Genomic DNA, 17,052 nt, shown 5'->3' with positions numbered 1-17,052 from the left:
GCATGTGCTTATATAGGTATATTGAAATAAATTTAGTACAGGAAAAAAACATTCATGGCTAAAAAACATCTGGAGAGTTCACTCACTGAAAAACCATTTTTTTAAAGGTAAAGAAGCCTTCCAAGTGCATTTGCTTTTCTAGATTCAAGCTGGTTAACACTGTGGAATTTTTACCATACCGACTTCTATTAGATTTGAGGAGCAGGATGAGCTCTTTGAGCTCTTCTAAATGGAAGAGCTGGGCCTGACCAACCAAGGATTTGTAGTCCCATGAGAAAAGCTCTCAGAACTCCTGATGTGATGTGCCAGGATAATGGCATCAAAAGGTGAAAAGTCTTGGGAGGTTCTCTCTCCTGAGCTGTTGAAAGGCAATTTTCTGGCCTGAAAGATAACAGCACCTTTCTGCCTTGAAATAAAGAGGCAGGGGAAAAGAAAACAGCTGGGTTTAAATGACTTGTTAAAGGCAGGGGGAATTTTCAGAAACCTGAAAATGATAAGGTGAGTGTGACCCAGTACCCCCTCAGGTCACAGGACACTGGGACATGCCTACTTTAATGTGACTGCTGTGTCAGACTCTCCTCATATTGACAGAACTGAAGCACCGAGTAGGAGATACTCTGCTCTGAAAATGGAGCAGGAAGTAATGCTAATGTATTTTATCAGTAGTTGGCAAATGCATTGGAAGTACTGAGATTTACTCCAGATTTTCCCGTGGATTTGGTTTTGGAAAGGTGGTAGCAATGCTTGTTTTTTGAATATGTAATCACATTATTTAATCCAAATGTTTTACTAGTGAAAATTACATTCAGTTATTATGGACAGAATACAATCTGTAAATTCAGCAGTGAAACTTCAATGTGACAATCCAGAAATCCTGTATTCTTTTCTCAGTTTCTTGGTAGGAATGGAAGAACACTTGATGTTTTTCTATTGTCTTGTGAAAAAGCTGGAACTACTTGATGGGTTCAATTTACAGACAGGAAGATACTGTGAGTGGAAGGCAATACATGGGCATCAGTATTGTCTGTCAGCTGGGGGAGGAAAACAGCAAGGTGCTGATGGCAGGTGGGCAGCAGAAAATGATGAATTGGCAGGGGTAGAGTTTTCAGAGTAGAATAAAATAGTTAAATAAGTGTAGCATCTAAATTTAGTGTAGTGGTTATGAAACAAGGCAAGGCTATGATTTAAAAATCTTATTAAGTTCTGGGTATTTAAAGTACAGTTTTCTTCAATAGCTGTGTACTAACCAAGCAAAATGCCAGCTTGAATGTGTTTTGAAAGTCTTGCTTCTATTTCTAAGGAATTGTCAATATGACAGCTTTTCCCCATGAAGCTGCTTATGTTTACAAACTCTTGAGACATATTCAAAAGGGCAATTAAAACCAGATAAGAATATGTGAATAATTTACATAAGCAGTTCTGAGATTGTATTTTCCTATTCAGAGATGCTTATATTAAAAAGATATGACATTTTCAAAATCTGCCTCCAAAAACAGGAGGAACTGTGGGTATAGCCATGTTGGATGCTCTTTCAGGGTCAGTGTAAGCACAACGGCAGCTCGGAGCTTGTGTGGAAACGAGGGGAGAGTATTGCCTGTGTCTGCATTGCCTGTCCCTGGATTGTCTGAAGAGACGTTTCAGACCTTACAGTTCAAATTAGTTTGTTCAGATTCAAGAAAGACCAGAGAAAAGAACTGGTTTAGCAACAGACCATTCCCCTGAACATGTCACATATTAACGAAGTTATTTAAGACTGCATTTAAAAATAGCGTCTGGATGTTGTTTTGAGGCACAGAGTCCTACAAAAATCAAGGTGAAAAAGCCAGAAGAATGAAAGGATTAGGGGCGTAGCTCTTGTTAAGTCTCTGGGCGGAGACCTTTAAGCGAGTGGTGCTGTTAGACAGTAGTTCTGTCAGTCAGTGTTAATGACCCCGACATGCTGAGCTCTGCCTTGAGGAGATGGTAAGGTTGTTGCACTTGTTTTATTCCTTATCAAAGGAAGGTGCCTGTGAAAGCCGTACATCTGCCCATCCCTCCCATGGTGGTGTGATATGGTAGAAGGTGCTGTCCCCACCCTCTCCTCAATAACGTTCTGCTGAGTCACAGCCTTACCCTGAAGGAAAAGGCCACAGGAACCTTTCTGGACACAAACAGTATGTGTTCCTTTTGGTATTTCTGCTCTTAACTTTGATCAGAGCCAGTGAAAATCTTCATTACACAACTATGATAGTTACAGGGGTTTTGTACTGCTACAGTACTCTGGTAACATTTAGGTTTTATTATGAAAATGAAACGAAACCAAAAAGATGAGCCAGCAAGTTGTGTGTAAATCCAAACTAAACTCACTTCATACTAATACATACTACTACAAAGTTAATGTGCAATACTGTGAAAAAGCAACAATTATGAAAGCTAAGACAAATATGCATCAATAATGAAAGGCTGGCACTGCTGCAGAGAATGCTCTGGGGAAAAGTGGGATGAACAAGACAACCTGGAGCAGAACTGCATCCTGGCAGGTCATCCCCTTGGCAAAACTGCAGCAGGAGCTCCCTGAGACCTGGGCTCCTGTAAAGTGTGCAGAGCACAGTTGAGCATTCAGGCACCACCAGATGTCATGAGGATGTTTCAGTCTTGGCTGTTTCAACAGCCAAATTCTGCCCTGTCCTTGAGATCCCAAGACTTTTGGCAGACAATGTGGTGTAAGGACATCCTTGTTCCTTAGGAGGTCAAGACGCTTCATCCTGAGCAACAAGAGGCCACACATTTTTTTCAGCTTGGATCATCCCCCATTGTTTGGGGGAGAATACACTGAAATTTGCCCTTTTAATAAACAGTCTTGCCCTTCACTTTTGTTGTGGCAAGGTGGGTGTCTGGGCTAGAATGTCAAGTTTACCAGTTGTTTATCCTGTTAACTGGTTATTTGTCTTTTCATGTTAACTTAAAGATGTACCACATCTTGTCTTAACAAAGAGGAGCCTTTTCTTCAAGTATCAAAGCAATATTTTAAGCTAATTTACACTATTGTTGGTATAGCTGGAGAATATGCTGCTATCATTTTTATGACCTTAAAAATACAGTAGTTTTGAAAGGGGTAAATGTCCCATCGTATCTTGTGTTGCTGAAAAAGTCAAGTTCAGGCACAGGGTTCTCTTTTTTGGGTGATTCTTATCACTGAGATTCTTCCTGAATTTCATTTTTAGTAGGGGATGAAGTTTTCACATCACAATAGCTAAAATCATGTCTGTAAACCAGGTCCTTCTGAGAGCTTTCATCCAAGTGTGGCTCATGGACTGTGACAGCACTCCACATGGTGTTCTTCCTCAGGGATTTCTGTAACAGTTCTCTCATTCTCTTGTTTTCTTTGGTTGTGGATTCCCAAATGATTTCAAGTTCCCCTTCTGTTTTCCTGGGGAAAAAAACAAAGAGAAATCCTAATTATAACAATGTTTCAGCAGTACAGAATTACAGTCTGTGGATAAGCAAACCAGAAATGGCCTGTATTTAGGTGCTTGAAATTACCTGATTGGAATTCATTCCTATTTTGCTTTTGGAAAAGCCCATTAAATGTAATGCTAGAGAGGACATGACCAGAAAGACTTGGACCCATGTAACAAGTTGGATTAAGTCTCAACTAATGCCTCTTTGTGGCAGCCAAACTAAAGTGGTGTAAACCAGGAGGGGAGACAAAGCTAGAGGAGAACAGTCCTTAAGGCATTACAACTTTACAGGCTCATTTGTCTGATGCCCAAGCATAAATGAACAAATTATTTAGTATCTTTCTCAATGAAAAAGTTGGTTTTTTAAGCATGGAAGTTAACATGGTTTAATAATACAGTGTATTCCAGCACAGATTTTTTAGTAAGTTATACTGGGTCAAGGTTAAGCTCTGGGGTTTCCTCTGACTCACTTCTGGTATATATCAAAGTACAAAAGAAGAAGGACATCAAGACCAATTGCTATGGAAAGCAAAGCTGTTGCCTGGAAAACGAGCACACAAATTTTAATGCTATATGGACTAATACAGACTCTTCAGGACACTACCTGAAGCCCTGGCTAGAGCTGACTGCCTACACAAATTCTCCCCAATACCAGGCTCTAAAATTGAGAACAAATCAATGCAGAACATAAATATGTTGAGCTTAAATGCTGTCAGACTACATTGCTGGCAAAGGGGGAAAACTAGCAAATACAGGGTCTTACAGAGCCCTTTGTGATTGGTAACACTGAGAATGAACTGGGGAGAAGTGGCATAGACAGTACCTGCCCACTTTGTGTTTCACCGTTTACTTGATATAGAGATGGAACATCACAGAATCACAGAATGGATTGGGTTGGAAAAGACCTCTGAGATCATCAAGTCCAACCCCTGGGCCAGCTCCAGTCCCTTTACCAGATCATGGCACTCAGTGCCAAGGCCAATCTCACTTTAAAAACCTCCAGGGATGGGGAATCCACCCCCTCTCTGGGCAGCCCATTCCAATGCCTGAGCACTCTCTCTGCAAAGAAGTTTTTTCTGCTCTCCAACTTCAATTTCCCCTGGCAGAGCTTGAGCCCATCGTGCCCCCTTGTCCTATTGCTGAGTGCCTGGGAGAAGAGACCAACCCCCACCTGGCCAGAACTTCCCTTCAGGCAGTTCCAGACAGTGCTGAGGTCACCTCTGAGCCTCCTCTTCTCCAGGCTAAACACCCCCAGCTTCCTCAGCCTCTCCCCACAGCACTTGTGCTCCAGGCTGTTGTTACTTAAATAAGTACAAATAAAAGTTCCATTCAACTCCAACCTAGCTAAAATGTATCATGCTGAGAGTAAACAAAACGCCAATGCTGTACTGATTGAAGATGGAAAAGTTAACAGAGGCAGGTTCTGAAAGCAGATTCTCCTTTACACAAGACAGAGCTTGCTGGCCTTACTGAACTAAATTAATTCAGCCTTAATCTCAGATGTGGGCTGCCATCTCAAGAATTAATCTTCATCTATCCTATGGGAGTTTGTTTAAATATTCCTTATCACAAAGATCAACAATTTTTATCCTGGTTACAATTTTACATGTCACCCACAGGTAAGACAGCTCCTCTCCCCTGCCTGTGCACAGCTGCAAAGCCTTTCTGCTGTTCACCCGAGCCCGGGACACCCCCTGGCACCTTCAAACATGCATTTCACACCCAGAGCACAGCAGCTGTAACTGTGTCAACTACTGTTTCTCTGCAGAAGACCTACAAAATAAACTCTGACCTAGAAAACTCTTAAAGGTAAGTGTCCTGTGAAATTACACTGGAAGCATTTATGACCCTGTTTTTTCACCCTAGGACTGCACCATCAACTTTGTTTATATCTCAGAAATGCAATGTATCTTATTTAAGGCATGTGATAATGATGACGCTGAAGATTGCTCTGTGAATAATCAAGATGTCACTATCAGCTGCCTGAAGAACAAAATGGTACTTTATTTATCAAAATAACAATTATGTCTGTATGTGTTTCTTTTTGAAAACCAAGTAGAAAAATTTTCATCCCTTGGATGCAATGGGTAACTCCTGATTTTTGTCATGAGAACAAAAGTGAATTCAAGAGCAAAAGCAAGTATAAGAAAAGTTTTCTGATTAGTTCAATCTGGGGATTCATGCAAATTTCAGATCTTAATGGAATATTCACTGTTCAGCTCTACTACTCACCCTGTTTAATAGCACTGTATAAAGTAACTCAGAGGAACTGAGCTGATGGAAGGTGGATGGTACCATGCCCTGGTTTTCTATTGTCTCTTAAAATCTATTTAAACCTATTATTTCACAATGGCAGTGATGACTTGAGAAATGACTGTTTATTACTTTTCTTCAGTTGCAAACAGTTTTTCTTTTATTCTGATAAGGTGAATGCTCTATGAAGCTTTCCACTACTAGAAGGAAAACATACCTTTAAAGGACTCTAAAGGATATTTAACACTGATAGTCCTAATCTTGTATAAATCTGTTAAAATGTGTTTTCTTTTTATTTTGCACAGAGCCAATCTAAGTCACTTACTAATAGAGCAGTAAGACAGATTCAAAAGGATACAAATCTTATGTGTACTCATTAGATTCCTTTCATTTCCTGATAATCTGAGTGTGGATGGACAAGTGAGGAGTGTGGATAATCTCAGGAGTGCGGATGGGCAAGTGCTCAGCCTTAAGCAGAAGATGCTTATATTAAACAACCTAACATACATCTTGATTTACAGAACCCACTCAAATCATGAAAGATTAGGCTCAGATTGACATTCTTCTTAAGAAGAAATCTTAAAACAGCAGTAGCCATCCAGAATAAATCCTCCTTGAAGAGATCCTTCCTGGAGCTAAGAATTCCAGCATTTTCAGTACAGCTGCAGGTGAGAAGAGCGACCCCAAACACACCACAGGAGGCCCTGGCTGTGTGCAGGTGCTTCCCCTCAGCCCTTCACCCCTCAGACCTGCCTGGATTGCTGCTGCTCTCACCTCTTCTCCTGCAGCACCTCCTCCAGGGTCTCCTGTTTGTCCTGCAGCAGGTGCCGGAGGTGCCGCATTTCCTGCTCATAGCGCACAATCTTCCCGGCAAAGTCTTTCTCCTGCTCAGTCATCTTGAGACTGATGTTTCCAAGCTTCCCAGCTGCTTTCTTTTTATATGCCTGCAAGGGTTACAGATAATAGGGAAAATGGGATTATAGGAGAAATAAGGACAAGTCACCACCAACAACAGAAACAGCTGAGACACTGATTTGCAGTTGAACCTTTAATCAGTGCTGCCTTGCCTCAATATGTCATTATGGCTTTTTTAAACCTGTTTGTTAATTTGAAGGTATTACACTTCATTTTATTCTGCATATAAAACTCGTGTGTACAGTGAATACCATACTGTATGTTTGTCTTATGAGTGAACAGAATTAGCTGCAAAAAAGGGTCTGTTTTCCAAGATGCAAAGCTACACTTCACAGCACATGTTGCTTCCCACTTGTCCAACAGTCATATTTATCAGTCATATCAAGAAAAAGTGTTTATGTTTTGTTAGTTGTCCAGTATTAATATTAAGAGGAAGAAAAGAATAGCTTTGTGTTTCAAACTAGCTTGCTGTTTCACATAACAGTCCTTCTGTTCAGTGAAGCACAAGTGATTTTTTGCTTGATGGCTAAAATAACCAAATATATTGGTCTCATCTCAAAAATAAGAAATCACTGTTGTACAAAATTATTTTGCTTTCTGAAATAACATCCCCATTAAATTGCATAAGCACAAGAGGAATGGAAAGCTATGGCTTGTGTTGCTACAAATGTCTCCATGGTGCTGCTCTTGACACAAAATGAATCAAACATTAGCTTTTTTTCTCATGATTACAAGCAGAATGCTAAGACTGTTATTTTGTCTGCAGAATGTGACATTTCCTACGGGACAGAGTTTTGGGATGGAAACACCTCCTTTAATAAAACCGTAAACTATTTAATTGTGAAGCTCTGAATATACTGTTTATGTCTTGCTAAGTTTTATCTGAGGTGCTAATCACTAATCTGAATCAGAGCAGAAAGATTGAGTCTGCCTTTTGGAGGAATAAAAAAAAGGACATAATTTTGGTATATGCTGTATATAAAGCTATATAATCCTCTCCACAAACTGTTTCCTTTTATCTCTTGTAAAATATGTCATTGTGGAGTTTATTTTTCTAGAGCAAATAGCATAATAATAAATAATAATACTTACCTAGAATATTAGTAATTCAGTATTTAAGGATGGGGGTTTTTTCCTAGCTTTTCCTTGTCAGTTCTAAGAACATAACTACGAGTCTGCAAGTTAACTGGTCACATCATTCAACTTTTTAAATTCCCAGAAAAGTCTCCCAAATGCAGAGTTAGATGCTTGCACTGTAATGCCATGGGAGGCTGAAGGAAAACAAGTTCCTTCTGAGCCAAGAGAGGAAGTTCAGAGCTCAGGGCAACAGCTGAACTTTCCCCTCTGTCCCCAAGTCCTGCAGCTTCATTCAGGTCCACACAGGACTTGAAACACCCTCTCTAGTGCAGGTGCCCCTAATCATTTCAGACAGAGAACTTCCCATGTCTCTTATCACAGAAAAGGCTGATAAAGCAGCTGGGAGTGTTGGTGAAATCCATTTTTCCTCTTCTGGTCACTGCCCATCCAGCTCCAGGGAGGCCTGTGTTTTAAGGTGGGTTTTGTGTTTTAAGGTGGGTTTTGTGTTTTAAGGTGCACTCTGGAGATGTTTCAGCCTCTGGTCTCACACCCCCAGCTGCCCCTGTTGGCTCTGCCCCGTGCCCCTCCTTTGCCAGCCAAAGCTGAGTCCCAGGTGCAGAATGGTTGCAAAATCAGTGGGGCACAAAGGGCAAAAGTGAACTATTTTCTTATGGCCATATGATTATGGCCTGAAAAGAGATATGAGGGACACACAGTTCTGCTGCTGCTCCTACTGACTGATCCCAGCAGCAATAAAACGTGGCCTGGGCAGGTCAGGGTGGCTCTGGGCACACTGGCACATGCTGGCACTTACAGATCCTTCCCAGCAGGCCATTACCTTGGACTGGTTCAAGATAACCTATTAATGCCCTCTGAAGTGAAGCAGGCAGCAGTAAACAGACCAGTGGAGATAAGTTTTCAGGCAGAGAATGACAGCACGTAGCTGGAAGTTGTAATATTTTCCTCCAGAGCTAGAAAGGGTAGTTGGACCAAGGTCATGGCACCAAGTACAGAGTAAGCAAGATGAGGAATGATCACAGATGCAGCTAATGTGATCTGAGGCAACAAACTCAGCAAGTAGTAAATGTGTACACTCAGTTGTGTCCGAAGAGCAGGAAATACAGACTCACACTGCAGGCACCTGGGAGTAACTCCAAACTGTAGGGTAAAGGCTTTTCTCTCCTCACAGCCTGAGGACTCACTCTTTGTTCTGCTTCACTTGATATAATTTGTATCTCTTATCTTGTATCTCATGGAAATGGCTGATGGTGGTGAAAAGTCAAGGCAAAATGACCTTTTCTAAGGTAAGGAATAGCCAACACTCACGTTATCAATAGTGCCACCCTTTCAGAAAAATTAATGTGTATTAGGTACTGTTATCACTGGAGACAGATTACCCCTAAATACCTCATAAAGGGTTTATCCTGAAACTCAATATGCAGGGCAGTTACCCAACATGTGATTTCCTGAAGGAGCAAAGAAATTAATTACACCAGCTTTTAGCAAAGTTCAATTAATACAGTAACCAAAGAGCACATGATATCTGTAAGTGTTGTGTGACTGTTTAAGCCCTCTGCTTTGCTGACAAAAATAATGAAAAGGTTTGGCAAGTAGATTAGTCCTACTTTTGCTAAATTGAAACAGCTGTATTTAAGAACTTTATTTACAGACTTTTTTCTAATTTCCATTAATAATTGATGGGTTAAGAATTCTTCTAATTTGGTTTTGGACTTAAAATTCACTACATGTAAATGTTCTTAATTTTATGCAAATCTCTATCTCTTATAGTAGTCACAGATCTACTAAATTGCAGAAAATCTGTATTTAACAAAAGCCACTGTTTTGGTAGGGAATATAGACATGAATAGGGTGAAAAATGCTAAAAATATTTTATGGCTGTATTAGTATAATTAGATAATTCTTCTAGGGTAGTGCAGAAGGAGCTGGTCTCCACTAACAGTGCTGGTGCACATTTGTGTCACTTGATGCATGAATAGCACTGTAGGTATTGACTGAAAAGTGTAAAATCTCTGCTTTAGGGTTAAGTAAACAAACCTGACAGAATATAAACCAGCTTTTGAAAGTAATATATAGATTACTTTCTATATATACAAACCAGGTCCCTTTCTCTCCTTTTAAGATCACAGTAGAAGCAATTATGGTAGCACCAAAGATGTTGAAACGTGTTTCAAATTTGTTTCATATTATACACTGTTACACTGCAATTACACACTGTGCTTTGTATAGGTTAGAGAGTTGCAAAGATGACCTATAATGTGTTCTCTAACTGGGCTCCATGTTTGAACACCCTCTGAGTTTCTAAACCTCCTACCCTATGGCCACATGAAGTTCTTGATGGGAACTGCACACTTGAGATATGATTTTCATTCTTCCATATTGAATTGCAATGGACTTCAAGTTGAAGCATTTGCAGAGCCTCAGAAAAGTGTGACCTGGGTGACACCACAGAGCAACAATACAAATAACCTTTAATTATTTTTACAGCTGGTCATAGTTCTCCAGGTAATGATGTACATGCAATGCTCTGGCACACAGGCAATGCATGAACACAGTGGAAGAAGATACTTGTGTAAACTATAATGATGGTCCACTTTGCTTTTTAAAAACACTTTAAGATAATCCATAAGTCTTTGATAAAGCACTGACACAAATTAACTATTGACTTTTCTCATTAAAAAACCTAAAATGTTTCACCATGAATAATTAGCTTAGAGACACAGCTTACCTTAACTTTTTCTTCCAGTCTTCCTAAGCGTAGGCTGCCTTCTATCATTTTATTGAGGACACCCTGCTTCTCATTTTCCAAACTTGTGGCCTGCAACCATACAGTGTACACAACTAAATGTCATCATTACATCATTACATTAGGGCAGACAAAATGCATCCACTGAGGAAGACACAGCAATTCCATTTTGAGCTCCAACAGTCTGAAGAACCAACATGGAAAATGAGTCCGAAATATTATTTGTTAATGGCTGATTAATAATTGTCAACTGACTGAATACTATGAAACAACATAATTCTGAAAGGAATAATAAAAATCTATAATAAACTCAACCAATTCTGATTAATTCTTCTACAGATATATGTTTGTATACATGGGGATCCCATTTGTGTGCACGAGGCTCATCCTTTGGGTCTGCCCTCAAAAGAGCCCTTGAAATGGGCAGGGTTCAGAAAAGGATTCTCACATGTGTCTCATGAAACCTTTTTGTCTTATAACTGTTTTCACTGTTTCACAGCACTACCTTCCCAGATATCAAAAGTAAACCAAACAAAAATGCATAAGCTATGAGCAATGAAATAACTGCAAAACTGTGGAGGCTTCAACTGTTAAATCTACTGAAAGCATTTGAAAGAGAAATAAGTAGCTTTTAGAATCAGCAATGTCTGCCCCCCTTGAACTACCCACATCACTGCAGAGACACATCTCCTTTCAGAGAAGTCAAAATTAACTGGCACTGCTGGAGTCTGTGCACCTCTGCTCAGTAAGTGACAGTCTGATTTAGTGTGAGGTAGCTGGATCATACAGTGCAATAAAAGAGTAATTTTGACAGCTGCTAACTCAGAATTACAGTTCATCATCACCATTCCACTACCAGAATTGATTTAAACAAATTTGTTGCTGCTCTGTTTTAGGCTGACACTGTTCCTGGAAATAGTAAGTTTAAGGTTATCCCTTTATTTTTGTGGAGATGTGATTACTACAGACTTTTTTTTAACCCTCAGTAAGAATACTACTTGATCAACAGAAGTAAAAGAAGCTTTAACAAAGTTTTGTGAAACAGTTTCAGGACAAATTTGAAGACAGAGTACCAGTATGTAAAATTGAAATTGTGTCCATGATCTTGTAAAGGAAACAAAATGTGCTTATGAAAAACCCAGTAACTTCCATGCCAGACACTTCCACTGAACAGAAGTCATTCCAAAACTCTCAATTAGCCTGTCAACATGACTACAAACCATTAAGAAGCAGTGACACCCATGTGCATCCACAGGAGAAGGTCCATACAGATCACTTTGAGGATAATAGCTTACCTTCAGATTCAGAAACATGCAATAACATTTTATGATTATTTTTAAATACATATAGCTCAACACCAACCTCTAAAATTAGGTTAAAAAGTCTTTTAAGCTTGATATATACCATTGCAATCCCTATTGTGAATTAAGGCTTAATTATGTTGACTGCAGAAATAAGGACAGCTCCTTTTAGCCACTCTTCTAGAAAAAATCTGCTACTCCCATCCTGTTTGCTAAACTCCACTGAAATAGCAAGTCCTTAAACTGAAATTGTAGCTTTCTTTTTTGATAATTCAAATTAAGAGCAAGTTGTGCCAGTAGGATGATAATTGTGTGAAATATAAATTAATATGAATTATTTAAAGGTAATTACCAAAAATACAAGATGATCACGTTCCTGAGCTATCTTCTCCACCAGGCCAATAAGGTTTGTTAGATAGTGATGGGCTGTAACTTCTTTTTCCATTACCTCCTCCAGCTGCAGTTGCAAATGACCTATTTTCTTCGTTAGTCGCCTATAAAATTAACAGAAAAGGGAAAATCTTCAGATTGGGAATTAATAACGGCATTAAAAAACCTGCATCACATGTGCAAATCCACACATACAAGTCTCAAACAATCAAACATACTGTTCAAGTGCACTGGCTCACAGTTTTTGCAGTGCCAAAAGTATTGTGTTTTCCTTTACAATATATTGTCTGAACAACAACAATGATTCAAAAAACAGTTTGTGCAATGGCTGCAAGCTCATATTTCTTAAGAACTATAACAATAATATTGGTTTTACTTTTTAAATTATTGTGAGCCCATCTCTGAACCAACTGGGTGCATGAGAAGGTTTGCAAATAGTGTAAGGCTTTATTTTCAGAGGAGTACACAAATGATTAATTGCTTAGCTAACTCCTACATGTACTACTAACTACTGTATTACAGAAATATTCTTAATGTGCATGCAGACACAGAAAAGTGAGCATGAAAACATACAAAGGTTAGCAAAACTTGACAGCCAGGGCTTTGGATGTGACAAGGATATGTTTAGGAAACATGTTTTTCTGCACAAGGTAGAAAATACACATTATGGGGAGTCAGACAATTTTACTGATATTTCTGCTGTTACTTAAAGAAACACAAGTATTTCTATCCAAGAAATGAGACTGATGTGACCTGTTTGTCTTTTGTGTCATTTCCATTTCAGTTTCCAGGATCTTCTTGTCAGCCAGGAAGTTATTTTTCTCCAGGAGCAGTTTCTTGTTTTCAGCCTGCAGTGCTGCCACCTTTCCCAGCACATCCTCCACCTCCCGGCGCTGTTTCTCCTGCTCCTGATTTAAACGCCTGCAGAAACCAACAGCACAGCACAGGGGGCATGTACAGACCCACGTCACTAAAAAGCTGAACTACAGGAAGCCACCCCTGGTAAAGGTATAAAAAAGATACACTGAAAATGTTTAATGTTCAGTGGTGACATCAGAGAGGTATTACATTCTCAAAGCATGAATGAAATATTTAAATAATTATTTAAATTATAATTTAAATAATTATTTGAATCACAGAATCATAGAATCAGTTGGGTTGGAAGAGACCTCTGAGATCATCAAGTTCAACCCTTAATCCAATCCCACTTTGATTACCAGATCATGGCACTCAGTGCCACATCCAGTCTCACTTTAAAAACCTCCAGGGTTGGAGAATCCACCCCCTTTCTGGGCAGGCCATTCCAATGCCTGACCACTCTCTCTAAAGAATTTCTTCCTGATATCCAGTCTAAACCTCCCCTGGCAGAGCTTAAGCCCGTGCTCTCTTGTCCTACTGCTGGTTGCCTGAGAGCCTGGCTGCACCTTATTTAAATTACAAAAATACTTAGCCCAGATGTATTCCCCTTTTTTTTTCCAAAGAAATTACTAACAATGCCAAAATACAAGGTCTGAGAACTTCCCAGCACAGCACTGTACCACAAAACAGTAACTTGCACTACCCAAAGGCTTGAAAGCAAACAAATTTACAGAATGTCTTCAGGGAAACAATTCTGCAGACTGTGCTGCATGACAGCACTTCTCAGTTGTGCTGTTCCATTTTATTTCTATATTGTAAAGACAGAACAAACTCAGAACTTCTGGTTTAGAATTTCAAGATCCTTTAGAATGTTCCCAAAGATGAAAACTAAAGAATAACGTCAGTATTGATAGAAATTAATAGATTTAACAAAAATGACAAGTTTAATGCCTCCTCTTCTGCTATTTATAACACTACCATTATAGCAGCACGTACTCTATGGCAGGAACACTTCCACCCATGTTTTTAGATCTGAGATTTCCTTCTGTAAATTTAAATGTCTCTAACAACCAAGACAATATTTTTGAAATATTCTTTCCCTTTCTTTGCTCCTTGGCAGTTACCTGCCTGGATTAGCAGCAGAGGTTTCCACTGGCCTCCTGCCCACAGAGTGCTGTGTGTGCAGCTCTGTTCATGTCCATGCTTTGCAGAATTGTTTCTCTGTGCACCAGATGTAAATTCATACCTGTTTAAATCATTCACCACAGCCAAGTGCTCCTCTGCTGCTATTCTGCTATCCACTTGGGCTTTCAGATCTTCACAAGTAGAATACAAAGTTTCTAAGTTCTTCTTGTACTCTCCTATCTCTTCTTCTTGACTCTGTTTCTTACCTTCTAAGATTACTATCTGTTTGGTCAACTTTGAAGCTTTTGGGAGGGAAAAAAAAAGCCAACTGGGTATAACAGAACTAATTCAATCACCGAATGAAACTCCAATTAAACCATTAATATGTTAATTCCTAGTTGTTCACAGCATTATGTAACAGTGGATTTGTCAGTTTGTTTGTATTTTAACAGTTTGGATTTTCTTTTTTTGCTGTCTCAAGCAACTTGTTTTGGTAAAATGCTGAAACTTCAAGACTACTACTTTTCAGAACTACAGGACCATTGAGCTATCATTTTACTCTGAAAAATTCCAATTCAGTTTAAAGTGCTCTTAAATTACAGAAATGAATGTATTGATAGTTAACAGTTCCTGTCACTTTTTCAGAAGTCAGTCAAAATGGAGTATGTTGTACAGGGGCAATGGGTGATACAGACATTCTGGTTTACTATCAGTTGACATCCAGAACTTCATTCAACCACATTTTTTAGGCATATATAAAGTTGCCAAAAGACCCCGACCAAAGAAAACCAAAACCTCCCAAACCTGCCAAACCAAAAAACACCCCAAACCTGCAGTATCACCTTCAGTGTAGTTCAAATGACTAGCAACTCAAGCACTTTACCTTCTTGAACATGCTGTCTGTGACTGTCCTTTGCTTTAGCTTGTTGGATTTCAAGTTGCTCCATCAACAATCCATTTTCTTCCAAGACCAGCTTGGCCTGAGTTTGCAGCTGCTGCCTGTAATGACAACCAGCTTGTAAATAAAATATACTTCAAATGTTAGCTTATGTCCCAGCAGACTTTCAACAGTGTAAACTTATAAAGATGTATTTGAACCTCTTTAAAGAACAAATGAAAACCCCTCGTTAAAAGCCATGTTGGGACCTAAGCTAAGTTTATTGGAGACATGAACTCACAACCATGAAAATGTCATTTATTTTAAATAACATTTAAAACCCCTGACTAACAAAAACAAAAATTGCCTATAGAAAGAAGGAAAAATCAGTATGTGTGAATTAGCTTTGTAGCATCATAGAATGCATAAGGTTTGAAGGGATCTCCAACCTCAGGAGCTCATCTGGTCCAATCCCCGCACCTACAGCCTGCTGTCCAGGACCAGGTCTGGAGGGCTTGAAGGAGATTCCATGCATGGCATGGAGACTCCAAGGAGATGGCATGGAGACTCCACAGCCTCTGGACAGCCTGCTGGAATGCTCACAGTGGAAACTATTTCCTTATGTTGAGAGGGAACCACCTGTGTTTCAGTCTGTGCCTGGCACCTCCTGTCATGTCACAGGGCACCAGTGCCAAGAGCCTGGCTCTGCCTTTCCAGCCCCTCTCAGGCACTGATTCCCAGGGATGAGACCTGCCCTGAACCTCCTCTCCTCCAGGCACAACACACCCAGCTCTCTCAGGATTTTCCCATATAAGAGAATACACAATTATGCAAGATGACCTAGAGACAGCTTTGTAACCAACATGTGATAAATTCTTGGATAGCATTTAGATTCACTTGGCTTTGATCTCTAGAAAAATGCTTCCAGAGAACTTTATGGGCCTGTAAGGAACATGGGCATTTAAAATTAACTATCCCAAGCAGAGAACTTAAAACCAGTTAAAAAGTAGAGAGTTAATTTAGCTTTTAAGAAAAACAACACATGCCTTCTGATGTTTAAAAAAGCTTAAGAAACTATTTGCTGTTGTAGTAAGAGCTTAAAAAGTTGAGAAGTCATAGCCAAAGTGCAAGAAGAAATGCAGTACAAGTGTCAGACGATGTCCCATGAATTTAAACTGAAAAACTGTCATCAATCAGCAAGAGCAGCCCAAGCCCAAACAAAGGGTAGCAAAATGGGCTGTTCCCAAGGATTTCTGGTGACAGGAACACAGTGTGTATCTGCTTTGTTCATGTGTGGCCTGACCTACATAAAAATGTATCTTATTGTGCACAGATCTAGACAGTGACCATTCCCTCTACCATCAAACCATATTCTGACTGAAATGTAAGCTGAAATATACAGCTAATAAACACCAGCTGAAAAATATAAACAGAAGAGTTTTGCAAACACAGAAATGGAAGTCAACTTACCCTTGTATCCCTGAAAACCTCCGTGTACAGAAGCTTGTAAGTTCAGCTGACTTCTTTAATTTACTGTGACATTTACTGCAATGGGCAGAAGGAGAAGGCAGCAAGTGCCTACCAGCCAGTTGCCAAAGAGTTAATGGCTTTGAGCTGCCAAGCTACACCCCCAGCCCCAGCTAAGCCTGACACCACACAGCTCTGTTGTGAAATAAAACTTGTAGAAGTGCTATAAAAGAGGGATTAATGAAGACCAACTCCTTTACATGGCTGACAGTGCATTCCTGTGAGTGGTTATGTCAACAGAAATAAAGGAGCACTGCACAAGACTGAGTGTGAAGAGCCACTGAAGGTACAGAGCCAAGCTTGGTAGGGTGGTATTGCTTCCTTGCCTGGCTGAACCCAACCTCAGAAAACAGCTCCCAGACTACAGAGAGCCTGAAACAGCTCAGAGAGTTATGACCTTCTCTCATTCATTTAGAGAGAGGCAGAACTAAAAGCAAAGGTGTTAAGTTAAAAAATGAGTATTTAAGAAGCTGAAACATCTGTATAAGGAATGTTTTGAAACTTGGGGGCAGTATATAAGCAGTC

At 39.7% G+C, this 17,052-nt stretch overlaps 1 protein-coding gene across 4 annotated transcripts in view; it reads right to left on the bottom strand.

Moving 5' to 3' along the window:
* Nucleotides 1–2,257: 2,257 nt before the first annotated feature.
* CEP89 (centrosomal protein 89) overlaps nucleotides 2,258–17,052 on the bottom strand; it is a 29,158-nt gene continuing 14,363 nt past the window's right edge. For all 4 annotated transcript variants that reach the window (XM_071567658.1, XM_071567660.1, XM_071567659.1 and 1 more), the window contains exons 13-19: nucleotides 15,007–15,118; nucleotides 14,245–14,425; nucleotides 12,894–13,061; nucleotides 12,103–12,244; nucleotides 10,432–10,521; nucleotides 6,468–6,637; nucleotides 2,258–3,409 (exon numbers count right to left, since the gene is read on the bottom strand). In XM_071567658.1, the coding sequence (XP_071423759.1) occupies nucleotides 3,172–3,409; nucleotides 6,468–6,637; nucleotides 10,432–10,521; nucleotides 12,103–12,244; nucleotides 12,894–13,061; nucleotides 14,245–14,425; nucleotides 15,007–15,118 (1,101 nt within the window). In that variant the 3' untranslated portion in view covers nucleotides 2,258–3,171. The remainder of the gene's footprint in view (nucleotides 3,410–6,467; nucleotides 6,638–10,431; nucleotides 10,522–12,102; nucleotides 12,245–12,893; nucleotides 13,062–14,244; nucleotides 14,426–15,006; nucleotides 15,119–17,052) is intronic.

This window comes from Pithys albifrons, chromosome 12, assembly GCF_047495875.1.
Source record: "Pithys albifrons albifrons isolate INPA30051 chromosome 12, PitAlb_v1, whole genome shotgun sequence".
Taxonomy (NCBI): Eukaryota; Metazoa; Chordata; class Aves; order Passeriformes; family Thamnophilidae; genus Pithys; species Pithys albifrons.
Note: the sequence above shows the minus strand (reverse complement) of the source record. Positions and strands in the feature narration are given on the sequence as shown.